The 27,895-nt window shown below is 38.2% G+C and overlaps 2 protein-coding genes and 2 long non-coding RNA genes across 10 annotated transcripts in view; 1 reads left to right on the top strand and 3 right to left on the bottom strand.

Moving 5' to 3' along the window:
- The window catches only part of LOC139773849 (uncharacterized), a 36,193-nt gene that overhangs the window by 5,964 nt on the left and 2,334 nt on the right, over positions 1 to 27,895 (bottom strand). The window lies entirely within an intron of this gene.
- On the bottom strand, positions 383 to 3,769 carry LOC139773848 (uncharacterized). 2 transcript variants are annotated; one of them, XR_011718436.1, is made up of 3 exons: positions 3,651 to 3,769; positions 1,701 to 1,927; positions 383 to 1,299 (listed from the first exon to the last, which is right to left on the bottom strand). It is a non-coding gene; the product is annotated as an uncharacterized lncRNA (long non-coding RNA). The 2 variants fall into 2 exon arrangements; XR_011718437.1 differs by lacking the exon at positions 3,651 to 3,769 and adding an exon at positions 3,481 to 3,636 and having other exon boundaries at positions 1,701 to 3,310.
- On the top strand, positions 3,690 to 25,980 carry Tsl (membrane-attack complex domain containing protein torso-like). Of its 5 annotated transcripts, none has more exons than XM_071708621.1 (5): positions 3,690 to 4,639; positions 11,623 to 11,743; positions 21,182 to 21,519; positions 21,765 to 22,100; positions 22,865 to 25,980. In XM_071708621.1, exons 2-5 carry the CDS (start codon positions 11,725 to 11,727, stop codon positions 23,258 to 23,260), a joined length of 1,089 nt encoding a protein of 362 aa, XP_071564722.1. In that variant the 5' UTR covers positions 3,690 to 4,639; positions 11,623 to 11,724; the 3' UTR covers positions 23,261 to 25,980. The 5 variants fall into 5 exon arrangements, with proteins under 5 accessions (XP_071564722.1, XP_071564721.1, XP_071564723.1 ...); XM_071708620.1 differs by having other exon boundaries at positions 3,691 to 4,639; positions 21,182 to 21,515; positions 21,761 to 22,100; XM_071708622.1 differs by lacking the exon at positions 11,623 to 11,743 and having other exon boundaries at positions 3,692 to 4,639; positions 21,182 to 21,515; positions 21,761 to 22,100.
- Positions 23,539 to 27,684, bottom strand: LOC139773846 (tetratricopeptide repeat protein 5). Of its 2 annotated transcripts, XR_011718435.1 has the most exons (9): positions 27,237 to 27,684; positions 26,762 to 27,112; positions 26,400 to 26,642; positions 26,235 to 26,288; positions 25,968 to 26,153; positions 25,657 to 25,829; positions 25,421 to 25,565; positions 25,124 to 25,339; positions 23,539 to 24,683 (listed from the first exon to the last, which is right to left on the bottom strand). XR_011718435.1 is itself a non-coding variant. In XM_071708618.1 (8 exons), the coding sequence occupies exons 1-8, from the start codon at positions 27,318 to 27,320 to the stop codon at positions 25,220 to 25,222; spliced, it is 1,356 nt and encodes a 451-aa protein (XP_071564719.1). In that variant the 5' UTR covers positions 27,321 to 27,683; the 3' UTR covers positions 23,539 to 25,219. The 2 variants fall into 2 exon arrangements, 1 of the variants encoding a protein (XP_071564719.1); XM_071708618.1 differs by having other exon boundaries at positions 23,539 to 25,339; positions 27,237 to 27,683.

The following is a 27,895-nucleotide window of genomic DNA, read 5'->3' as shown; positions in this document are numbered from 1 at the left end:
CGCTGATAAAGAAAGAATCTCTAACTCCGAATATGTGGCAAGATCACACAAGAAGATGCAACTGGAGACTATAGATAGTTGCCGATAAATGAAATCTTTAATCATAATTAATATTTTCATAATTAAGTTTAAAAATATAAAAGTTTTTGAAATTTCTTAAGAAGAAAATTTTATTATTTTTACTTCAGCCTCTCTGAATTATAAATATTTCTATTGCTTAACACTCGAGATAAATTTGTTACACCGAAGAGAAAGCAAAATATGTTAGATAAATTTTTATGTAGCGCCACGCAAGTTCTTACACGGCATTGTGGAAAAGGAAGGAGCCATAGGCTAACATAGTGTAAGGATATACGAAACGTTACTTTATCTTGAAATTGATTACTCTGTTATTTGATGATATTTTGATATTTATTCGAGAACACCATTTAGACGTGATGTTGATACCATTATATACCTCGGAAACACGCCTAATCGAACACGGACTTTCGATTTATTACGAAATGGACTTCTGTTTGTAATAACAGCACGCCGTCATGAATATATCGAAGGAGCTATGGACTAGCACATAATGTGGTCAGATACTACACTTATGATAACGCCCGTTTTCAAGGCTGCATGTAATACTCACACAATCTCGACCGTGCAACCGGTTCCATTAGGTTCCTCCATAATCTGGTAAATTGGTGTGCACTTGGCTGCACACCATAATATTCTTATGGAATTAGCAATCTCCTAATCTAAATTATTAAATTTTATGAGGATTGATTAAATTAAATATTTAATATTTAAATTGGCTAATTTATCAATTATATCTTATATTGTCTTAATGAATTGCTTTATACCGTGTAGGCAATATATTAACAATTCTTGCTGCAATTATCTAAAAATTAAACATCTTAGCTTCAAGGAATTTATTTTCCCACTATAATGCGTGAGAAACAGATACTTAAATAGTTTGGTAATAGCCGCTAATTATGTTGAAAAGGTTTTCTGTGAAGGCAAAGTCTTCGAAAATTATTACCCGAGGGATACAATTACACAATTTTATCGGTCCCGTGCGCTTCTCAGGTTGCTTAGGATGTAAAGATACGCCGCGAAGAAAAGAATTTCACGCAGAATGCGCTCTTCCCGTCCAGTCCGTTATACACGACCTCTTCACGCTCATTTTCTCGCCATTGTGCCCGGTAATTACCGCATCATTTTGCAGCGGTCGCAGCTGCGAAATCTTGCGCGCACTTATCTCGCGCGGACGCAAGAAAGCCGAGTGGTAGTTTATTGCGGGTTTAACGCAGCATCCTTAAAAGTAAACAAAAAATAAAATCCGAAAAAGATTAAGATAGAACATCATAATTTAATCTACTAAAATCTTAATTATTCACCATCTTAATGTATTTTTAACATTTAATTTACAATATCTTTGCAACTAACATATAAATTTAAAAAATCGGGCAAATTGAAACTAACTTGGAATTAAATGTGTAATTAAACCTAATTGATTCGATCATCTATATTGATAAAAATGATTAAAAGTTTTTTAATTGCTTACAATTCTGTTTGCTATTAACGATAAATAAATCATTATAAAATCATTAATGAAATTATTTTCTTTGATAGAGAGAAGTCAGTTCAAATTTAGTACAAAATTCTAATGATATAAGATATTTTATAAGAAAAAAAGGATGATGAACTCTGCTCACGTTATTACAGAGCCTTACGTCTTGTCCAGGATCTTAAGTAAGGTACGGACGCACGTTCAGTAACGTGTACACGTTCACGTGTACACTTGATATCCGTGGCTGGCCTGACCTTCATCCTTGCCTGGTCATTTCTCTCCTAATGGCCACCGAACGTCTTGAGCTGGTAATCCAGCCGGTCTACGTGTCGAGAACCTCTCTCAGAGACGTAAGAAAGGTGTAAAGGACCGCTGGAACAAGGAACGACACGCTGCGGTAGACGCGGCTTTTGCGGTTCGGCTTGTGTGTAAGACAGAAAATAGCGGCGACCGCAATCTCGGTTGAAGATCATGCGGCATTAAGGACGGAGTTGCGTGTTAAATTATTAACTCCGGAGATACCAATTCCTTTCTTGTTGGTCACATATATTCTCTTCCTGGGATAGAAAATGCGGGTTCGTTTTTAAGGCGCAATACGTATGTCATATTTATCGCAACCGGTTCGTCCGCGCCTGGATGAGTTTAATCAAGTTCTTTTATATTAATGTGTGACACTTCCTGTAACCTGAAGTTATGTTAAGAAGACTGCTTAGATTAAACTACCATCGCAATATAATTATATATGATTACCTATGCTATCCGTTATTCGCGAGCGAAACGGACCTAGACTGAATTTGTAGAACGCTTTAGTGATATGCTTTAGTAAGAGCGTCCTTAAGACTGGATCATCCCGTGGTGGTACGAAATGAAACATTGACACAGTTGCGCGTCCTGCAAGGTACCTTGACGTGGGTTAAATTTAAATGCCTTTCACCGACGGCACTCGCGATCATGTAACACCTCACGTAACGCGTAATAACCGGACCCGGAATCGCTCCGGTGAAGACGGTCGTAAAAAATCATCTCGCTCTTTTGGCGAACAAACTTTTAAAATACCCTTCCGCCCGATCGCGCTAGCGAAGGTGCTAGGGAGAAAAGACAATTGAATCTATTTGCTGGCGAATGAACGTGAGAACGGAAATGGACGCTAGAGGTGGCGCAAATTAAGCTTTATTGTTAAGGAACGGCAGGAAGAGGCATTATCGTAAGAAGGAAGTTAGCGGGTAATGAAACGGCGCAAACCAGCCCGAAAATTACGAAACGGCTTACCATTATCGAGCCTTTTGCGAAATGTCCGTTGAATCCGAGCGAAACGATTATTATTACGCGCGCTATCTATTATAACTCATGCCGCGTTAAAGAATTAATTAGCTCAGGATTACAGATAACTGAATATTCGTGTGCAATTAGTGGAGCGGATAATCAATACGTCCTACTTATTGGTCTTATTTTGCTATAGGTTTTTCTATCTTTTCTTCGTTACATTTTTCCATCTTCTTTATATACAATTTTTTATTTTACGAGAAAATTATTATTTCATTGTAACACTGCTTCACATTCATGGACCGGCAAGCCGGGGCATTTAAGCGCAGTCTTTCCAGATGAAGATAACAGACACAGCCGAGTTATACTTAAGCGAAAATGGAAAATGACATGTAAATCAGATCCAAGAACGGCGCCTTCGCTCGCATACATGCACCGGGATATAATTGACATCGCTCTCCTACTTGCTCAGCGAAGGCCGTCCGAAATGGTCTACGCACAAAGAGATTGGAATAAGACATTATGAAACATATTCCAACGTATATTCTCGCATAGTGTTAGTGAATTATAGAATATTACTAATTCCTTTTGATGAAAGATATAGTAAAGATATACAAGTGATAAGACAATTGTCACATAAATGAATATTCAAAAAATGATACCCCGTATAATACTCCATTATCCTCTCCAGTAATTATATCAATTTCGCGTACAAATATACAAATTGTTAAAAATTATCAGTATCAACCAAATCTTGGAAGATAATCGCGGTCGGCGCGGGGAAGATGATCCGGGAGACTGCGGAGGTCCGCAGAAAGAGCGAGGTCCTTACCTGATTTGTCACCCACAGCGAAACAAAATATACCGCCCCTCTCTTGCCGATCGCGCGTGACTACACACGTGCACACATTTAACGTACACGCACGTATCCTACATGTGTATCCAGTGCAATAAGCCCTGCTTACACGGACGGGCTGTGCGCTCTCTCGCGGTCGCTCGTTCGCCAGCTCGTTCGCTCGCTCGCTCGTTCGCTCGCCGCGAGTGGATTCGAGATTTCAGTCGTAGACGTGAGGTGCCCACGGTCAGATCGGGGGCCCGGCGCGCGAGAGAGAGCCCGCGTCAAGATCGCGCTCGAGATCGATCGATCGCCTAGCATCGGCGAAATCGCCGAAGTGTCCCCCACCTCGTTTGGATCGGGAAAACCCCCTTCGACGAGGTGCGCGCACACGTGCCCGCACAAATCCGTGGACGGAGACACGGTTTCGTTATCCGCCGATCGATCGATCGATCGAATCGCGATCCAGCGCGTCGCCGCGATCAAACCCCCACAGCATCCCCCGCGAGAAGGGGAGAACAAGTATCGGACATCGAGACGGGTGACGGAGACGAGGACGTGGACGGAAACACGGTGCCCGGTTTATTATCGATCGTCCGAGAGCCGACAGGTTCTCGGGAGATGGATGCAGCCGCAAAAGATCGCCGACGAGATTTCGTTCCGGCATAGATCGATCGGTGTACGATCATACGCGATGATCGGCTGTGTGTGAACACTGCAACATGGTAGCCGGATGATCCAGAATTCATCATACAAAACGATCGAGGTTGCGTTGCGAGGTTTGGCCGATTTCGGAGTTCGGTGACCCTTTCGTTAGATGTTTGTAAGTGCCAAATCGTGACAAAGATCGTAAGAAGAAGCCACTTGACTTGAGGGTACTTGAAGAGCCAGTAGCGATGATCATTAATGCTCCGAATTATATCGTATGACGTTTGACTGCTGCAAAGGATAAAGTAACGAAGATGGGGAAACCTTAAAGTATTTAGGTAAGATTTTATCTCATGATTCGAATAATTATTGAGACTAATTAAGATTAAATGGAAAACGCTACCTTGTAATATCGCAATTGCACTTTTAATTTGTAGAGCACATTTATTCGGTTTTATCGTTAATATTGATAATAAATTTAATTACGATAACGATTATATCTAAAACCTCGAATCTAATAAGAATTAAGGAATGAGATAATCGATTAAAAATATGCAGTTACAGATGTTTTTTTTTATGAGACATTGATGCTGACATAATCATCAACAATGCCAACAATGTCAACGTGATACAACTATCTTTACATGATACATGTATCATGTAAAGATAGTCGAAAGATAACTTTCCTTATATACGTAAGAATGTTCTTTATCCTGTGTAAAGATTGGCTTTCATTTTCCTCTCACATTTTTCTCTCGATAATGCCGAATCTCAAGACCGTATCTGATCAATTTATGTCTGGTATTTCCGGTCCGATTGTTTCTTATGCGAGATTTCAGGTTTCTAATAGAAACAAATATCTGCAACAGATTAAAGTTAAAAGCATATCAGAACAATTTCTTTATTTTAATTGCTTCCAAATTTTTTTTATGCGAAAAAGCAAGGAACTTTTTCGGTTTTTTAAAAATATTTGTTTTTATTTCCATTGTGTAACTGAAACGTATTGGTAGAAGCCGACCGGATTTTATGACATTCGTTAAGCACCCACGAAAGGCATAGTAATTAGGACAAACGTTCTTTACGACGTTTCGTCAACATTGCGAAATGTCTCTAATTTGGCATTTATAGCGATCGGTCGCCAATACACAGTAAAAAATCGTGTGTACATAGCGGTCCATATGTTAAAATTTTCTTGTATTACCAAGATTTGATTATTTCAATGTAAAATTAACATACAGCAGCTAGGTATGTTATTATTTTCTTAACATTTTCATGTGTTACATTTATGTCAACGTGATAACTTAACACTTTATGTATGTCATTTAGAAATCAAATATTATTTTGATTTCTTTTAAGACAATTATTTTAAAAAATCAACACGTCTTAAAGTTATTTTAATACATAAACAAAAGTTAAAGTAAATTCTCAAATAATCGTAAACTTTGACATACAAAATAATTAAATTTACTAAAATTAAATATTTCTATTACACATAATTCAATTAAAATCTGTAAAATAATTAATATCATGTTTTAATATAACTTGAAAAATAAAGTCAAGAGAACAAATATAAATGTAAAGTATAGTGTCAATTAATTAACATTTCTAATTTGTCAAAAATTAACGCACGATGAATGAGTCATTTTAACTTAAAATTTAGAGTGGACTTTTTGCAGGGACATGTAAAAAATGTTAAAATTACGTTTTATTTTTGTGTAACCGGCAATTGAGAGACAGGCCTGATCTGTCGCTGTCGCGAACTGGTATGATAAACTAGGCCTCCTTTCAGGAAGAAAACTAATCGCGTCGAAAATAAATACGTGTGCATGTATGAACTCGCGCTGCTTCCAATATTGCATATTACCCAACGCCGTTATTTAACATCGTTCCCCGAACGCTGGCGTCGCGTTCCATTGCATGGAATCGATCGAAATTCTATCCGGATTAGTTGCGCTAATCGCGATTCAGTGTGCTTCGTTTATTTCACCGTTCGACGAATATAGGATATATTTGTAATTATGCAATCGCAAATCACCTAAATCTAATGAAAATCACAACGGATGACCTCTCTACCTAAAATTTATTTGTAATGTAAAATCTAGAAATCGAGGTAATATATTAAAAAATAAAAATGCAGAGGTATATATCACTTGCACAGTTATAGAAAAGAGGGTACAAGATAATGACAATGCAAATTATCGTATTTGAAAGATTCTACTTTGCTATATATTATGGCTTTCCGTTTTAGAATTAATGGGGATTTAATAAAGATAAATTGAGTGCGTTGCAATGTTTGAGGGACTTCACGATGCAGTAAATTACAATTTAAAATGATGATGATCGTCCATATATGTTTGGACTATCGTGTAGTAAGTGTCATATAGATTAAGGTCGACAAAACAAAAAGTATGCTTACCTCGCGTTAAATTTGTCTCATTAAATATATCTCATCGGGACACGTAACACGCAAATGATTGACAGTAAGAATCTTAATGATAATGACCGAATTATGTAACGTACTTTATTTATTTGTATTTTGAATGTATGACATTCAGATAAAATATCTACTGATACACCGGGCTTTTATGGACATCTTCATAAATAATATTATTTAATGGTGACAAGAGTGCATAAGATATTGCACCTATTTTATCGCGAGATATGGTACGTAGGAGGAGAAATAAAGCACAAAATATTTAGCAATCAGTGGTAGGCCGAAGAGGGCAGGCAGCTTCAACAGAAAGTTAGATTGCGGCATATCAGCCTTGGACTCATTGTACTTAGGGAGCCGAAGAAGTTTGTCCTAGTCATCCGCAATGACTTGCCGCGATCTCAAAAGAATTTTAATGCACGATATCCGCGCCGTGAAAACATTAACCTTCGGTCGCTATCGTCGAGTCGCTTATTTTTGCCGAATAATCTGAAATAACAGAGATACGTATTGTACTGGTATCGTTATGCGGTAGCCTTGTCAGACTCGTTCTGGGAAAGCTTATAGAGAGCCGAAGGATCAGACGCAGAAATTAAGGAGCGAATAGAAATGTTGTGAATACGCGCGCGTCTCCATCTAATTACGAATGCAACCTTCGACGGGTGAAAGCAGCATGCCGGCCGTCCGTCTACAACGTGCTAGCACGCATTTATGCGTCAGACTAATAAAACGGTCCAGACAGGATCACCGAGAGCGATTTATTTATAAACTCGCGCAAAAAGCTACGCGCCACAGATTTTTATTACGATCAATTACTACCGAAGGGATATCCCCTTCATCGCCCGGCGGTTGCACATGCCGAACACGTGAATGCTCGGATTCTGATTTCTGGCGCGGCGCATGCGAGCGCGTTCACTCGTACGTGGATTCGTTTCTCGCTTGCGCATCAGTGCGTATAATTAACCGCGTATGATTTAATAGCCTCTTCTTCTGAAAGAGTACTTAATATTTCGTTACATAAGCCATGGCATTTTGGCTCGTACTCTTACCACGTTTAAACGTTAACGCTAAACGCAGTTAACGTGAATTACGTACGTGATAGGTAAATTGAATTAGTTTCATATTATTACAGTTTGACATACGCGAATTGTGTTTCTATCAGTATTACGTGACAATCAAACAATCACTTTCAACGTTATGTCTATATTCTTGACGGTCGTCTCATTCCGCGATCTACGTAACGATACGAAAGAACTGTGTGAAAAAGATGCATTTGTTGCACCTGATTTGCTCCAGAAATTGCTGAACTACTTTCGAAGCGAGTGGTTCGTTTACCCGCGGCACAGTGAACGTCGGCGAGTGAATTGCGTATTAACAGCTGATTTGCCACGTGGTTTTCTACGTTACTTTATTATGTAAATTCGATAGGAGTGTCTACTTTATTCGAGCGATTCTCCTTGAATAATAAACGAGCATCGTTGATGTCGCTGGACCGCAAGTTCAATGCGATAGTTTACACTCTGTGGCAATCGGATCGGTGTTTCACCATCGCGTTGCTCGCACATGTTAAATTTGTGATAATATAATCAGTATTAATATTATATACTTGAATAATAATATTCTATCGTTGTACAAAATGTGAATACTTTTAAATATGTAATCCTCGAGTTATTTTTACGTTTTTTATTATTCTTCTATTTAGTTTCACTGAATTTGATTAAATTCGTAGAAATATTTATTGAAATGTTTTGTGTAATATTTTTCAGGAGATTTAACAAATATTAATTGCTTAAATATCTTCTTAATAGTTTGTGACACATAGTAGGACAATCGTTTTTATATTATGTAAGTGTTAAAGAAATATTTAGGTCATGGTATTGATGCTGCTCACCTGATTACAGTTAATTAACGACGGCCCGCCGCGTCCTTGATGAAAACCTTCAGACATAAGGATATATGTTGTTCACAAAAAGCACATGAATTATTACTAAATTATAGAGACGCTAGACTTACTTTGATCATTGTTTAACACAAGTATCTCTTTATGTGTTTTCTTCTACTTTTAAGTAGTAAAAGAATATTGCAAAACTATATGAGTAATGAATATTGCAATGTAGATTTAATAAATTTACTGATGTAACTAAAAATATGTTGAAACTTATATTTCTTAATATTTCTCTCAAAATATATATATTTTATCAAAATAAAAATTAACTTTTATTAATTAAATTAACGCCGATATATTGTACGTTTTATGTACCGACGTTTGCAATTATATGTGCGTTGCATTTTACTTGCAATCTCTCGTCGTCATAGTCCGCTGAATATAATGTGAAAACTATAGATCTATATCAGATTAATAGTGAGATAGTTAACGATAGGATGTGTACATTCGTACTCTTTTATTTCCCATTGGCTTTATCCTGTTTTTTTTTATTCCTGTTGCGAACTACGATTGCACGTCATTATTGAAATCATGTACTTGCGTTCACTTGTTAGAACCAGGATGTATTTTATTATTTGCGCGAGGATTTCGTCGATAACTTCTATCCGCGTGTACAATCGCGCTGTCGTACATGCTATGATCATCGTTAATAATAAACTCTACTCAATATTAACAGAGCTACAAACATATTTGACGAATTTATAATCGATGCAAATTAGGATGTTAAAGAAAAACGATTATCTCTACGCTTAGCTTCAAAGGTCATCAGTTAAGATTAGTCAGCCTTCTAAGTATTGTAGTAAGAGATCTAGCTTTCGAAACCCTTATTGTCCGTACGGATCTAATCTTCGGCTGCAACAAAGTGTCGGGTGACGAGACTGACTCAGCTTTTGCTATTCGCGAGTTCATTACGAGCAACTTATTACTCATAGATCTAATCGATTGTCTCGCAGGTGCGGGGAATGGTATTCCGCGCACGGGCACAAAGCGCCCCGACTATCGCCATTTAAGAGTTTACCCGTCGGTTTTCACCACATCTATCACCCGCATCATGCACGCACTTTCACACTCTACCGTGCGATACCGTGCCGCGCACGCGACACCATACCGCGCCGTGGATATCTCACGCCAGCCAGCACCCGGAATAAATGGCGAGAGACTCGCGGACTCGGTAGGTCCGTTCGCGTATATCATAACACACGTGCGCGCGAACGCGCTGCTGACCGTCCTTATGCCAGTTACCTACATTTTCAACCAGGAACAAGGCTTGTAGTACTATACGCGTTTACGCGGCTTCGCGACCAGGATACCTGGCCGCGTGTGCACTTTCGAGTTATTGAAGCAGATCATTCGATAGATTACACTTACTTCGCTGACCTCAGCGCGCGCGGCTCGCCTTCGTCTGTCCCCACGTTATCATTATTTTAATTATTCCGTGCGTACGTGGGCACGCGATTCCTCCGCATTGATAACGGTTATGGACCGTCAAGGCGTACGAGTCGCTGATTACATTAAAAAATATTAAAAAGCCCCGTCAAGGAAATAAATACGTTTGTTTTTACGCAATGTGGCATCAAAGGCAAATCTGCATGGAAATTATGATTAAGCTTTCAGATTATATCAAGCAGCCTGAGAAGGATAAAAAAATGATTCGTTTTAAGCACCGCTGAGACATAAGTATTATCGCATTTGTATGGCGTCGATGGTCACACGTTACTCCGCTATTATGTAAATGTTAACGCGACGGTAATGTGCCGTTGCATGGGAAACGCAAAATAGCGCCTATCGCGGCAAACACGCTACCTACTGTCCACCAGGAAATCACAAATCAGGTTGCAGGCTGTATATCTTATTCATTAATCACGAGCGCAACGGGGGATAACGCGAGAATTGTCGCGATGCTAAAGTTAAAGCCTCACGCTACGTGTGCATTACATTTTTGACACTGGTTGACCGCGAGATAACGAAATATTAATGAACGTGGTAATCATATTTATGACGTTTCTATTTGCGAGTTACTCAAGGTGGAAACTAATGCCACGAGGGAGACGGAAATAATATTATCTAAAAATATCTTGAAAGAGTTTTTAGCATTGAGATCTGTTTTACAAACAATTATGTTATCGTGTTTTCTTATCGTGCGGCTGCAGAGTCTCTTAGAATCGTGTCGGAACAAAACTCAAGCATAAATAGAGATATTGACTTTGACATGTTGCTTGTGATACGTGATTTATATTGATCATATTAATTATATGCCATCAACAACTTGTATTATAGTGAACTTTAACATGATGCGACGGGTTGGAACGATTTACAATTTTGATAAGAATTAGATCGATACGTGAGGACACGTGAAATCGAGCATTTCCCGTGAAACACGAGTCGTTACTTTCCGACAAAACTACTCGATTTTCTGTCAATATATCGTATATCGTATCGGAACGTCAAACCGCAGCGTTTCTTGCGCAAGCAGAATTTCGATCTATCTAAGCGAAATTCTGAGACTTGCCTCATCGAGAGTACTTGTCGGTTCATGCCCGAACGCTTCGCATTTTGCATCGTCAGCGATCACGGCTGGGGGAATCATGACCGAGTCGAAGAATTGTGCCTCGTGACTTACCTAGAGTTAATGCCTCAAAGATATTTTTGTTCTCGAGTTTTATATTAAAAAAGGAATTTATTCCCTACTAACACTGACAGTTTAATAAGTCTACGGACGTGACGAGATTGCATGCAAAAATATTTTTCTTTCAGTAAATTGTCAACTTGTCAACCATTTTTATGTATTTGCGCATAATTAGTGCGATAAATAATACTTTTATTTATATGAATCGATCCCCTTTCGAGGATTAAATACTATTTACGAAATTGTCTTACACATTCTTAACAAAAACGTGACTATCGACAAGATCTTCGCGAATATATAGGCTTCCTATGTTGCACAGGGTTTCTTCGTGTCGCAACCAGAACGACCAAGTCGAGAAGATGCATTCCACCGACTGGTAGAGCATCGCTTCGCGAAGATACGGTCGCCACTTCAGGCGTAAATGTCACGGGGAATTCTATGTAAGGTATATTGGCACGCCATAAAATCGTGATATTCTCCTTTTGAGTTAATAATAGACGGAGAGGATCCTTAGAGAAACATTTGTAATCAGCCATAATGTCGCGGACGTTATATTACCTAATAGACAATGTAAATGGACACGTAAAATGCAGTACGGTTAAGAAAAATAAGAAACAGAAAGACATAAAAAATGGACACTTGGATAAAAATAAAAAATATCCTACATTTATTTGTAATGTTTGATCAATTTTAGGCTTAAATTAATTTAAACCTAAATTTCGAAATACTTATTTTCTTGGTATAATAAAAAAAGATAAAAAATATTTAATTGAAGAAAAGGGATATAAATTGATTCGTAGAAATGCATGCAGGTGTAAAGAAATGTCAAAAGTGTTACTTTAGTTTGGTGGAAAATTAGGTGATACCAATTGCTCTGTAACATGCAATGACAACAGAACAGGAGGATAATAATAGTGCGACTAAGGGAGCAGACTTATATAAGAAATATGATCCAAATATACATATCAATCACTTTTACGTAATAACTGGAATGTCGCGTGTTTCGAACCTATTTATAGACTTTAATCTGCATATTCTCGATACGTGCCAAAAATTGATGGATTTTTATCGGAGCTATTAGCAGATTCAGTTTGTTATTTGCATTTATTGTTTGATACTCAAGTTCTGCATTCAAAGAGCGATGCAGTTTTATGCGATTAACAATAAGTGTATATTAAATAGAATTTTAGTTCATGCTTTGCATATCCTGCACAGCTATATATATATATATATATAATGTCGCATATGCATCTGCGGGAATATAATGCTCTTTATACATATATGTATATATAACATTCTAAGTGCAAACGGGCATTCCATTTAACATACTTATGCAAATGTCAGCAGGAACCTTCGCGGACATAAAAGAAAGGCTTTTTCGCGCATCCGATAGGATAATAACACTTTAGCGACGAGAAATAACAACCCTCGATCGCGCAATTTCGCAAAAATCTGGTTTTACTCGTTTGGCGAGACAAAGGGAATGCAGGTTGAATGGGGAGAAGAGCCTTGGCTGAATCCTTTAACGACATACGTTTTGTACGTAGGAATTTATTTAGGATTAAAAAATCTGTTCAGCTCCGGCTTCTCATGAATAATTTCGATGCCATACAATTCTTTTTTTTTAACGAACGAGACGTTTATAAAATTTAAAGTACTTTAACGTACTGCTCTTTTTTTTGCATATTCTCATATTCTCTATATTGTTGTTCTCAATAAATCCCAAGATACCAGAAATCACCAACAAATGTGCTCACATTTTTTTAAGAGCACGTCTTTATTAAATCATGTTGTTTAAACCGAGTCTGCTAATATCTCCTTCTCGGGGCAGATTGGTGAGATCACTTCGTATTGTATTTCTTAATGCACTTTTAAAAATAAACTCTTGCTTTGCAGGACCGTACGCGACAACGAGATTAATTTACATTCGTGCGTCAGTCGAGTGAATGACCTCGATCGCGACGCATACGGAATTGGTTTTACGCGAAAAAGAAGGCTAAGCGCTTGTCAGAAGTCTAACTCGCTCAAAAGTCGCAGATTGTCGTCCGTCAGATTGTAATCGACTGCATCCGCGATTCAATGATTACATTACGCAATACGCATCGATGATACAGCAACGATATATCGCTGATGTTACTTGTTACTACAGCGAGGCAATTTCCGATGCCTCTCCGGAAATTTTACTGTTTCTTAATCGTAAGAAGGCGTGTTAGTCAGTGATTATTCCTGATTACTTTTGATTGAAATTAAAATATCGTTGTTCTCGTGACATCATGTTTTAAACGTTAGCAAGATACGAGTTAAACCAGTTTACACATTCACACACTATCACGTATTATCCAAAATAGCCATCTCTCTAGATTTGTGATTTTTATATTGGTGTATTATCCAGTGTAATTAACCATGACACGTGCGGTTATTGTTTTTATTACTACATCCGGCGGTGTTACACAAGATAACATCTATTAATGCAAATTAACATGATCATACTAGTAGAACAACGTCGATAAACATTTACGACAATTTACCTGTATATTTTTTCTAGAAATACCAATAATCAGAAACGCAATTTAATTCAATCTTCCTCCGCGCGTTCCCAGAATATCCTCATCCAAATGAGTTGCAGATTACGAAATCAGCCACGACAGCTAAATTGTTTTTTGCGATATAGCCGCTCACGAAAAAATACTTATCGATATCACGCAGCGGCGAGAAATCGTACATCGAATTAAATTTACATTGTAAACATGGCAAAATTTTAGATTCGAAGAAATGTTGTATTTTGCTCGATAACGGAATATGTTATCGACAAGTTGCGGACTATGTATTCGCGTATTATCATACGCAAATACACGTTGTATTAAATACTGCATCCGTTTTTTGAAGTTTTTACACGAAGGTAATCCGAAAATCGTAAAAAATTATTGAGCTCAGTTTTAATTTATAACACACGATACAATTCACGAATGAAGAGAAGATGTGATTACGCGAGAAATTGGAATTAATTGAGACGGAAAAATTTAGTGCAACAAGTGCACAGTTGATTGGAACGGTAACGTTGGAAAGTCGAGTTATCTTTTAGTGTCTTGCAACAAGCGTACAGTCAGTGACCCATAACAATTAGCATCACGGGGAGGGAGGCATTGCTGTACGAAGGGGAAAGCCAATCAACGGAAATGGAGTAAACTTGTGTGATCCGGTAGGGTAAGCCGTTCGTATTTTTTTTTATTTTCCCAGAATAAGAACTTTTAAGAGCTCATTCTTCTGCTCTTTTAATCTTTACACATTTATATATTTTAATATGATCTCTGGACATATTTTGATAAATTTTTTACGCTTGATTTCTATATTGAGTGTATCAAATACACCAAATTGCAACCCAAATTAATTCTTAAATGTAGTACAAATTCTGAGAATAAATTCGAATTATTTACGTTAACAAGCAATTAATGAAAAATGTGAACGTCTTGCACATTGTGATTTAAAATTATTCCGATAATCTTCATACGGATTATTGATCATGATATGTTTTTATGTCACATTCCTATATGCAAATGATAGCGCTTAACAGACTTGACGACAACGGCTTGGCATTTGAAATATGATACGGAATGTATATATGAAACTGCAGCTAAATTACTCAAAAATATCCGAGTGCACGTGCAGTAAATCAAGACGCTGATGAGGCATCGCAGTCTTTCACTTTCCACGCACATGTTCTGCACATTGGACATAAATTTTATCTTAAACAGAATTAACGGCCTAGTTTAGTTTCCGCATTAAAAATTATGCGCGCGTTGTTTGTAATAAGCAATTAGTTAAAAGCGTTGATTCTGCTCAATGTATTTTAAACATTCCATTGTTTAATCAAGCAGATTTTGCACAAATAAATCTCCAATGTCCATATTCTTATAGAAATATACAAGGATATCTAAAAATATCTACAATAAAGAAATTTAAGAATATCTACAAAAAAAGATATCTAAGAATATGTAGAACAAAAGAGGAAAAAATTTTTTAAACATTTTTCAAAATTGTTATCTTGCTCAGAATAAAATATTCTATACGTCATTTAATATTTTATGTCAATCATTTTACGAGTAGCATGAAATTTCTGCAAGATCATAAATTGAAACTGTAAATAGAATGAGAACTTTCTTGATTTATTTAGCAAAGAAAGAGGGAGAAAGAGAGAAAGAGTCCGCTTCTGTCCGCTTATACCACACTTCGCAACCGCGTATCTCGATCTCGTTAGTATTTTATTTGAAAATATTGTTTCTACCTCAAAACAGCATAGAACTGGTTTTGCTAACGAGCGAAACGTACATACACCTACCTCGGTGCACCTGTAGTTTTCCGTAACCAGTGCCTATATTTTTTCCATGACAGCGGCACAAAATTAAATTCAACTGTCGAGTTTTACAATCAATTTCGATTGCTTCGAAATTTTCGCTGCGTTAACCGCGGGGCTGGTTAGTCCTGCTTAGTTGGACCTACCTCAATTAGATCTAAAGCGGTTGTTTGGATCATTCGACGCTGCGTGATCGCGTTTCCTGCGTCTAATGGGACAACGCAGTATGTGCCCCTTTCAATAGTTACAACCGCGAGGCTACTTAAATAATTCTTCTCCATTGGCTTCTGCGCCGCTGTATATCACCGCAACAAGCGAATCGCAACCGGCCATACGCTCAATTATTATCCTTCGACCGAGATTTTTTTTTCTTTTACGTCACGGCAATTCACTACGATCGTAATGGTAGAAATACGCTAATAGGAAGTTGAGGCAAGTGAACCTTCCAGTTCCCTATCGACTTATCGTATCCTTCAGCTTGCATCTTACGTTCTATCGATTTCTCAAAAAGGTACCGCAGCAGAAATCTTTTACAACAGCTTTTATTCTTTGCGAGGTTTATATAACCTCCTCGTTATATTACAGCTGAATTTATCTTTCCCTGTTTGCAATGTAAATGCGACGTATATTTTGTTATTCTCTCGATCGTTAGTAATGTTGATAGGTATACTGCTAAACACACAATTAGACGTACATATACATGTACGGACGCAAATAGACATGGATATTTAACATTTAAAAATACTCTCTGCTGCGTAAATTTTTCTTGACAGTTAGGAAATTATTCAACAGAAATCGCTGATAATATCAGTTTGATTTGTTGTTCATTGATGCAAATAAGAAGAATGCAAAATTTGCAATTTTTTGTATATCTTATTATGGATCTTATAACGTGTTGCTAAGCTCTTCAAATTACTTTATAATGATATTTTCGTATTGCGATTACCAACTTTATTTATACTAATTATTTCACGTCTTGCGATTTTTTATTTATTTTATTTCGAATAAATTTTATTTCAAATAAATCAAATCTTTTAAGAAATCGCTTGAGATTTGTTCAGTTTTTTTAAGAGACACGTGTGGGATATTATTCATCCGGTATCTTGCAGATGCTCATGCGTACATATTACACAATTTTATTTATCGTTCGATGCACCAGCAATCAGGCGTACAGAAACGTGCCGGTTTACGCTCGTGAACCAACGTTAAATTTCACGTAACTTTCTACTTTACACTCGGTAAGTGTTGGTCACTGCGAAAGTGTCTGTCATTTAAAAAATCTTGTGCATAAGCATTGAATAAACAATTATCATGTCGTAAAAAAAAGTTACGTCGTCGACTACTTATACTTTCAAGACTACCGTTTGGAATTTACAGATTAATTTATTAGATAAAATGATTTCGAACTGAAAGTAAGAACGCAATGTTAACACGTCACGTCGACGACAGGAATGTTCGTAAAATCCTAATCACGCAAGTTGGAAAACCACTCTCGCATGCTCGAAAGCAACGGCGAAAGCGGAACTCGTTCCTTCCGTTTTACTAATTTGGTGACTTAGCTTTTCTCAATGTCTCGCTATTACCGCCTTTTTCAAGTGCGCTAGTTGAAGGTTTAAAATACTATGTAGTATACAATACAAATGCATAGTATAAAGTCCGAATACGAATTCTAAACATAGTAGTACTGCAAGTGATTTTAATAAAATATGCTGAGAGTACTTATCAAAAAGGATTATTACGGAATTAATAAGTTGATAGAATAAAAATTGCATTTTGCGTTGTACATATGTTGCATCAAAATAACTAATCACAAGTAGATTCCATTTAAATAAGCGCTTTTGTAAAATATTTTGTTACATAGGCGGCAAACGCGAATAGTCGCTGTTGTTGAGATAGATCAGTCTTGAAAAACCAGCGTCTTTGACGCAATCATCGACGGGCGAAGCGATAGTAAGCGAAACAATCGAGACGTTCTCCGTCTCGACGCTCTTGTCGTAATCTCATGAATATGCATGGATACTTTCCTTCGTGGCTGGTAACGCCGAATCTGGGTATATGGAGCGATCTTTCTTTTGAGATAAATCGATAAACGACTTCCTATTACTCTGATGAATTACCGGAGATTCGTAGGTGTCGCCGGGCCAAACGACGACGGCGCGATGTCGTTTAGAGCCGAAGGCGAAACTTCGTCTATCGTTGCGGAAACAGCGCACAGACACAGCGATAATAAATTTCACATTCACCACATTGGGTATCGCGTCGCGCCAATAATGGAACACAAAACATATGCGCTAAATAACTCACACGTGTGACTCACCTTCACTGCGTTGACCCAGTGGTGAGGTTTAGTCATGTAGAAGGTAGTTATGAAAAAATGGTGCGGCTTAAGCTGACGGCTGATATATCGAGCGCTGTTAGATCTCGCACATAAACCGAGACTTACTCTCGGTTATTTTGAGTGAGAACGTAACGTATTTAAATTTCTACCTGTTGACATTCAACGAAACAATTTATTAACGCGTACGGTGCTAATACATCAAAATCAAGAAATATTAAAAAAAAAAAGAATATTCACCGAATGTCTTATAAAATTAACGAAGCAATTAATCTTACCATATCCGCGGAGCTATTCTTCTATGCGCGAAAATAAAAATCGACCGAGCCGTGTTACATAATTATAACTTGGCGCTAATCGCTTCGTGGTATTCTCATAGGCTGCAAAGGCCACTGGGGCAAAGAAGACAGGAGCGTACAGGAATGTCAAAGTTTACCCCAGAGTATCCGCGATTGAGCAGTCCGGCAAACTGTAAAGCGAACGCGCGACGGAAATGCGATCCGTTTGGCCGTTGGGGATATTAATTTAAATCGATTCGCCGAGAGAGCGGCGAAACGATGCAAGCCAGTTCAATTCTCTGGTAACAACGAGGAAGACGAATTGGGGCGTGTACGCGTCGTTCGAGAGATAAAAATCGCGGCCCGCGGTTCAATCGGGCTATCGCGCACTCGTTATGTCAGTTAAACGTCGATGCAATGCGCGTTCAATTGCACGTGCTCTCGTGTAACGCACGATAAACGTCATTTAACTTTCCGGTCTCTCCGTTAATTATTACCGATGGCCGATTTAATTATTATCCGCTCCCACGAAGCTTCATTAAACGTTAAATTAATTTCTATCACGATCATCTATTATATCTACTGTATGTACTGCGTTTCACGGTCCGTTACGAATGCATTATTCACAGATACGTATCTATAAATGAAACTCGTTGTCAGAAAGGTTGAATAATTCTCATCGCGAGTAAATTATTTATAAATATGTTATTTGTAAAGAAAAAATAGAAATATCGCGTGTTTACCCTTTGTCGTCTGAAAAGAAAAATACTCAAATGATACTTTAAACGATTGTTTGATAGATAGAAAGAATGGTCGGGCTGACTTCGTTGTTCTCGCCAAACTTAATTCATCGAATCTGTTCCCCCTTTGCGAGGACGAGTAATTTCATCTTTTCGATTGGACGACAGAAAACTTAATTACTACCTCGCTCGTCGGCGTACCTCTGCGGGCAAAGCAAGAGTTTTGTTACGAAAAGCTGATGGCCATTCTTGATGAAATTTCCAAAGCGGGTTACGCTCTTATCGAATCGCATCATTCTCTTCTTCCATTTCGTTGAACATCGATGCTGCCTCACGCAACGTACACGTATTTCCTCGTGTACTCCGCTTTTAACGTCGTCTTAATGACCTCTGCAAGCATCATGCGTCTGTCATAATCTTATAAGTCTCTTTTTCGCGGCTGTACATACACACGAGGGGGAAGTGGCAGTTTAATTTCACTTTCACTTCGGACTTGCACCTCGGACCTTTGGCGATTCTGGTGACAGAGAGTGCAGAGTGCGGGTACGCATCGATGTCTCTGATACGTTACATACGGGCGGATGTGCTTAATTGAGTGAAAACATTAAGAGACGTGGATTAATCATCTCTCGTGAGAGGCGCACAGGAGAAAACCGTTTCGCCGTTCTAACGGCCTCTTACCCTTTTATCTGGTGTAATCCAGCTCCTCTTATAATTGTAATATATTGCCCTGTCTTCTCGAAAAAGGCATTATAGTTGCGGAATCGCTGTACTTCGAAGCGTTGATACTTTATGAATTATGCACGTGGCTCGTGACTCTTTTTTGAACAGCGTGAAAAAGTGAAAGAAAAAAGAAGTGATATAATTTCTGATATTTTCTAAAACCCCATTATGTCTTTGTTTATATAACGACGGGGAGGGATAGCTCGTGCAGTTTTTTATATCGACTAAAAATTATTGCCTGAAAATGTAACTTTCTCTGCTCTGTTTCACGCAGACCCGAAGTTTCGCCAAATTGCATTCAAACTGGCTGAGATTCACCAGTGGGTAAAAGTGCGATCTTGCAAAATTCAAAGTGCTTCGCAATGCCGAGTTGCTAATTATTACCGTCAGCTCGTTTTTACATTCCTCGAGGAGTAGTCTAGGAAAAATTATGTACATTAATAAACCACTTGTAACTGCGCTCTCCGTTCAAATTCAAATTGTAGAGTAAGCAGTAACTCCTCACCCAAATTTCAATCGTGCCAAATGAACCACGTCATCAGTTATGATAAACATCATCTGGTATCCACAAGATGTGCACGCTGTCATACAGTTGTCCTTTTGACCGTCCTGTTTCTCTGCTCATTCCAAAAGCATAATTCGAGTTAATGATCGTCAAAGCAGCTTGGATAATTATGACAATCGTCTGCGTTATTATGATGTCCGTGCAAGGTGTCCGCCTCCGTATCGAGACGCGACGAAGCGAAACGTATGCGGGACGGCCAGGGCTGGTCGGTCGCCCACTCGCTGTCTGCTGTCTGGAGGAAGATGTGCGCTCGCCGTCCTTCCTGATCGGCGAGAAGGAGTGAATTATCGAATCGAGATGCACGTAGAGAGGGAGAGAAGGTTCAGAACACCGGTAGATCAAGGTGCTCGTCTGGTGCAAATCAGGTGGGGATGAAGGCCGCTGGCTTCGCTCGTGCAAACACCTCGACGGCCGCACACCTAGACCCACATAACGAGATACGTTACAACGCGGTAACGACGACTTCGTGCACGGAGATGTGCACGTGCGGTCGGAGACCGGTAGTTGCGACGACGACGACGAGCTTCCTCGCGCAAATCGAGATAGGCTTCTCAGTATCCCAACGTTCGCAAGATGCGAATGTTGTTTCACGGTGCGAAATTGAATGGGACAAAAGAAATATCTCTCTCGCATCTACTCTCGCGCGGTGAAATAACAGTGGATATTATCGCAAGAAAGCATTTTAATTTATGGAGATACCGGAGATACGCTTGCACAGGGTGAGCCTAGCAGGATTAATTCAGTCTTTAGATCTGGAACATTGCGTCAAGACTGTCAGATTATCTTAAATACTTTAGGAGATAAATGAGCTTCATAGTTCATTCATCGTTTGCTTATTTTTGTTTATATTTGATTTTCGTGTTTTGATTCGCGATTTGTGTTTCAGACATCACTGATCCAGGTAGCCGCCCAGAGATGTGGTCACGCACGCGGCTCTTCCTCCTGGCATCGATGCTCGCGTTGCTGATCGGCACCCGCGTTACCAGGTCGCAGCGTCCGCGACTCGGCGGCGCCGTGAACGTCTTCAGCCGTTACGGTTACCTGAGCATCAGCATGCGAGTGGTGCCGCGCAACGATACGGAGACCTGGATATTCCGCGAGCCCACCCTCGACGTCTTCAAGAATTCCACGCCGTTACCGCCCAAGCTACGCCAACCGGGCAAAAGCGGCATCGCCGTCTTCGACGGCGACTTCCACATGGAGTTTTGCGACAATATCAGGCATGTGACTATATACATACGCGATGTCTCTGTAAAAAACCAAATTCAATAGATTCTATATGGCCCAAACTGATTTTAAACTTTTCATGCCATCTATTGTCGCAATCTAAATGCGAGTTTGATGTAGAAAAATCATTCAGTTTATTATCTGTTAATTGTGAGTAAAAGCTTGAGAGAAGACGGTATATTCAGCGATGATAAATCATGACGTGATTTCTCTATATTCGCACAATTTATATTTACAGACAGCTGCTACAGGCCTATTTCCGTGACTTCACTTTCGAGAAGCTCGAGAGGCCATGGCGTGCCTTCACCGGCAGTTGGTCGAAGACGGCCATAGCCAGGCACCTCGGCATAAACTCGTCCTTCATCACGGGCGACCACTGTTACGTCCTAGTGCGCGTCGCTAGATTCCGCGATAATCAACGACTCGCCGGCACCGCCGAGACTCTCGTCCTCGACGATTCCGTGTTGCGACAAACCGAGAACGTCTCGGTCAACGATACCGCGAGCGTGGTGCGATTCATTAGGAACTTCGGTTCGCACTACATCGCTTCTTATGTCACGGGAAATTCGCTCTATCAAGTAAGCGATCGAAGTATTTAATTTTAAGATAACAGTCAGATTGTGAGAGCAAGGCATCGATATATTGCTAATGATAAAAACTAGAATAATTCTAATAAAAATAATCGTCAATTCGAGATATAGAATATGCGCCAATATTGCAATAATTCATTAATTAATGAGATTTATTCTAACAAAAAGAGAAAATGGGTTAATATTTTCATGGTTAGAAGATTGTTTCTTCTGATAGAAAAAGATTGCACCGTATGTTATGCACGCGCACTTACATAATATTGCGATCAACCAGTTCAATGCCGTAACGATGATAAAAATAGGCATGAAATTCATTTCTTTGCATCGGCGCATCCTCCTTAATTACGCGATTTGTTGATCGTTATCGCGATCGGCTCGCCGTGAAAAGAATACAGTCTCAATGTAGTCTCTCGGCTAGATAAAAGTGAAACAGAGCTCATTTATCATACACTTCCTCGCTTAACGAATGCGTGGCGTCTTTAGCTTCGTTTATAAACTGCACAGAAACTCTTTATTATACCGAATCTAGTTCTCGCTAATAGTTTACATCATCGCGCCAATGTCAGTAAAAGTGAAATCGCGTAACTGTCTGCTTGAAACACACGATGCCGCAATCTAGAGGTCTCAATCTCTGCTCTTCGTTAATTGGGCATGGTCATCTCAGCGAGCGTCTGGTCGTCCCAAACACACAGATCGGACGTCGTTTGATAAACGCGTGACGAAATATTCGGAATGTTTTTTTTTCTTTCCAGGTATTCGTGTACTCTCCTCAGGTATACTCGCGAATAAAGGAACGGTTGAAGACACAAGGAGTCTCGGAGCTGTCGGCCGTCGAGCTGAGCAATTACTTTTCGCCGTGGTACGCGGAGCATATGGGTTCCATACAATCGGCGAGCGGCAATCGTAGCGTGGAGGCATGGGCCGTGCAACGTCTTCGGGTGCAATACTACATCTTCACTTACGCCAGTTTGCTAAAGTTGCACGGCGACACGGCGTTGCTCAAGCAACTGGACAGCCTGTTGGGCGATGAAGCGTTACTGCAATTACAATTACGAACATTGGCGCCCGCTTTCAAGGATCCGAAAAGACGTCAGTGGTTTCTGGAAGTGATCGACAACTATTTCAAGCTCTGGGAGGTGAACATGTGATGGCGTAACGCGCGTTGGTTGCAGACGGACTGAAAGCATTTAAGAATATCGTTGCTCACGCGCTTGACGTCGTCGAACGACAAGTACGTACATATATCAGTGTGAGAATGTATAAGTGACACTGATAATTTTCGGCGTGGTGTGGAGATCCACGGGAATGTCCCTGGGAATGATCGCGACGATCCAGCGCCTGTCGTGACTCATCGACGCCTAACTATAAAGGTTCCTCGGACGGATATATCCTTCTGCCACATATATACAATAATGCACAAATGCTGTTATTGTTATAAATAAGTATTTATTATTGTAATCATTAGAGAACTTCTTTATACAAAATATTTTTAATATATCACAAGCATTATTCGTATGATCTGACTGAAGAACGTGGTATCGCAGTACCGTAAGTTCTTTACTCGAAATCGATCCATTGACGTACAAAAGAGATAGTGACATATATATTTTATATATGGAAAAAGATTTGTGCGCTTTGTTTATTTAACCCGATATGCATTGTACATGCAGATCGGGTCAATGGATCATTATTTCGCTTCAAATGCGAATTTATATGTAGGTAATGTAACTATAATAAGTCCTGTTGTTTTTTGTATAACCAGAGAATGTTTTCTCTTATACATTTCTTCATACAAATTGTTAAAAGATGATGTATTCATAGATGAATTTATATTGCAACTATGAATCAATATTATAAGAAATTTTATATTAAGTACTCAACAAATCGATTTTGGTATTGCAAAACAGTTTGACTGGGTACAAACAACTTTTTCTCTCTTTCTCTCCTTTGCCTCCTTCTTGCAAAATGATTATGATAGCGTCCGCGACAATCCTTGCCCTGTTTTAATATTTTGATTTGCAGGTGTTTGGAATAAACAGTATAACATCGTGATATAATACATAATAGAAGATACCGATATTATGACAAATATATAACATCATATGCAAACTGGATTTTCCAACATATTAATTAATATTGATGAAAATTATACACAACTATAAAGTAACAAAATTATTTTTGCATCCTATACTTTACTATTCTTTTAAAAATAATATGGTTTTGTAAGGTAAATACATATATCGCGTTCTCTATATTTTCCGAGTACCGGCTGTTTTTGCCATCGAAGTCTTTCGTGTATATACTTTATTTAGCTAATCTAGGCGAAATCAAGAGGCCTCAATGACCAAAGCTCATCATAATAGATTATTTTCACGATAATAAAACAAGAGTCCACAGGACTCGTTGATCTGCAAATCACAAATCGCGGTCCCTTTGTTTGTTTCTTAGTAACGAATCATACCTTTTTTGGTAGCTTCTAATTTTTTTGCCTTTTATTTTGAAGCTTCTTGTTTGCATCAAAACTCGCAGAAATGCTCGAGACCAATAAGAACATTGCAGAATGTTTTATATCTGATAATAGAGAATTAAAATTAAAATATGTTTTTACAATTTAAAACATAAATAAAATACTATATTTCTACTTTAGTCATAAATTTCAATAAAAGATACAATCAAAGTCTTGTGATTTTATAAATTGGCAGATATATTATTTGCTGCTTTTGCGAACCATGCGCATAATTACTATCGCACAATTAAAGAAAAATATATATTAACATCTTTTCTTTTACAAATTTTATAAAATGCGGCAGCTTAGATGTGCACGTTAATATTTTCTCATACATTATTATAAAATACGAAATTTACGTAACGTAGTATATATTTTAGCTTATTTTTTTGATTATTGCCAATATGTATTGGCGCATATAACGTTTTAAAATATATTTGTTTTAAATTCGTGTATCGCACAAAGCCTTAAATATACTGATGAGTATTATAAAAATAATACATACTGTTATTAAAAAATAAGGGTAAGATTGAAAATTATTTGCAACTGAGGATAACCGAGGACATGATCCAATGATTGATCAACGTATTACTCATCAGATTTAATCTGTCTTCTTAAAAGTATGCAAATTTGCGCTGGCTTGTTGTTCTCGACCTAACTTTCTTCCATTGACCACAAGTACAATTGGGGTTTCAACCCGAATAGATTTGTAATCAAAATCCTAAAAAAGAACGAAAGAGAAACGTATTATTATATGTTCGATAAAATTTAATTTATATTGTAACGTGCACACAACACTAACATTATTCATATAAGAGAATTTCTGATGTGTAACAAAAGGTTCTGGTATACCAACAGAATCCCCGACCGTAACTCCTCGGCCTTTAGCTAGATTATATACAGTGACAACAATACATGTCTTCTGTTCGTCCACGAGACAAAAAGCACTGAATAAGAAAAAAACGAGTAATTATACGGCTTTAAATAGATAAATGACGCAAAAAAATAATTTGTGCAATATAAAAAGTAAATACTTACAATGGGACGCAATCCGAATCTTGAATCCAACAAACTACTTTTCCAAATACAACTTTTTCTGTATTCAATCCAATAGCTAATTCCCGTAACGGAATTAAATCTAACTTTACAGACTTTCCTCCATATGTGTATGCTCCATCTTTGTATGGTCCTAAGTGTTTAACATCCAATGCCTACATTTAATCATAAACCTATAAGTATGTATATTGTGCCAAAATCACATGTTATATTATCACATACATTAAAATAACATGTATCAATGTATCTAGCTGTTAATTATTTATTATTATTAATTTCTATGATATAAATACCCGTATCAATTGATATAGTCGTTTTGGTTTCACATATCCGTTATTATTAATTGAATTTTGTATATCTTTAAGATATTTTAGTAATTCATCTCGTTTGCCGCGCGGCGTTTCCCATAATGGATCAAGCGCCATTGCACTTTTGAACGATTGTAACGCCAAGTTATATTCTTCTTGATATTTCAGAGCCTATAAATTTTCAGGTTAAAAGGAATTTCAAGCAGAAGTAGAAATATCAAAATAAAGATGACAGGTGTCTAAATAACTTACTATTGCTTTATTATAAAATAAATCAGGATTACTTCTTGCGATGATATCTTTTTCCTAAAAAAAAAATATGGTTTTATTTATATAAAATCTACTATAAATCTATGTAATACATGCGTAGGTATAATGTACACATAATGAACAAATATTTTTCATCCATCATCTTACCGCTTGCATGTATGCCGACATGCATAAACGTAACATACTCGGACTTTGCGCCACTGTAAAGAAGGAAGACAGGTAAGCAGTCCCTAATACGGCCCAGGAGTATCCATCAGTTGTGTCAAGGCTTACTGCCTCTTTAGCATATTCCACACCTTGCTGAATATTTTTTATCCGCTCTTCGTCGGATGAAGTTTGCTCCTGTCTAAATACCATCGACAAATTTCGCAAAGATGCTTTATTCCTATCCTATAAAAAAAAAAGATAAATATGTATACATAATACAATATAATAATTCATTGTTTTATCACAGCTGATCCTTAAATCCTAATGAAAACTGCATTGGGTGAGACAGGAAAGAAACGTACATGTTGCAGAGCGCCAACGAAACAATTTTTGGCTTGTTTTATGTCGTCATTCTTCCAATAATATTCTCCCAGCTCGTTCCAAGCTTCTATAAATTTAGGTTCCAATTTCACTGCTTTACTCAAAAGTTCTTCCGCCTGCGGAATGACGTGGTCCACCACGTTCAGAGCCTTTCCCTTTAAATAATAATACTTGGCACGTGAGCCATCAATCTCGTAACCTTTACACTCGTCGAACTTGCTCAGCGTGTCTTTCATCTCCTTCTCCACGTCGGTGCTTTTTTTTATCGCTTCATCAATAGAATGTGTCTCAAAATAGCGATCTCGGAAGAGATACAGAGCTTTCACTCTTTCCTAAAATTGATTGCTAATCGGTAAGTGAGAACGACAATACATACATCAATCAGCATTAAACGGAAATGTAATAAAAACCAAAAAATATAGGGCATAGAAAAAAAATCTCATCTATTTTACATACCGTTAACGCCACAATCGGGTCTTCCTTGACAGTATTTGAACTCTTCGCACCCGCGACAACCTTGTCATCGATAATCGCGGACATTCTTTACAAGTTATATTACAATGTGCAACAAATAAACATTTACTTTACTGTGCGTTACACGCCTTCCGGGGAGGGCAATCTCACTCATAATTCGATCGCGATCGTACAAGCTCGCTCGTAACGCGGGAGTGTCATTTGCGAGCTGTCAAAACAAAAGCGTATAGGTTATGGAATTTATGAATGGAGCTTGTAGTTTGGAGTAGTACTATACACAAGGACGTTTTCAAGGCCATTTCGAGATGGTGACGATGACGCCACTTGCGGCAAGTGGTCGCATTAAATCGTTATAAGCTCCTCGTAATGGCGGTTTGAAACGCACGTCAGAGATCTAGAGAAGGCTGCTCTCTGGCCGGGATGGCCTCTCTCAGGCTTCTCTCTGTTTATGCTAGTCGTATACAACATGGCGGAGTAATTTTCAAACATTTTAAACAATTTAAACGAACGCTCGCATGGAGCATATGACGCGTTTTAACCAGTCAGAGAAGCTTGGAGAATCAGCTGATTTCATTCTTGAATCACGTATGATGCAGGTACACGTCTTAATGTAAAATATATTAAATATATTAAATATATTA

The sequence above is a fragment of the Temnothorax nylanderi genome, unplaced genomic scaffold (genome assembly GCF_030848795.1).
Source record: "Temnothorax nylanderi isolate EJ_2023f unplaced genomic scaffold, tnyl_v1.0 TNYL_tig0070_pilon, whole genome shotgun sequence".
Lineage (NCBI taxonomy): Eukaryota > Metazoa > Arthropoda > Insecta > Hymenoptera > Formicidae > Temnothorax > Temnothorax nylanderi.
Note: the sequence above shows the minus strand (reverse complement) of the source record. Positions and strands in the feature narration are given on the sequence as shown.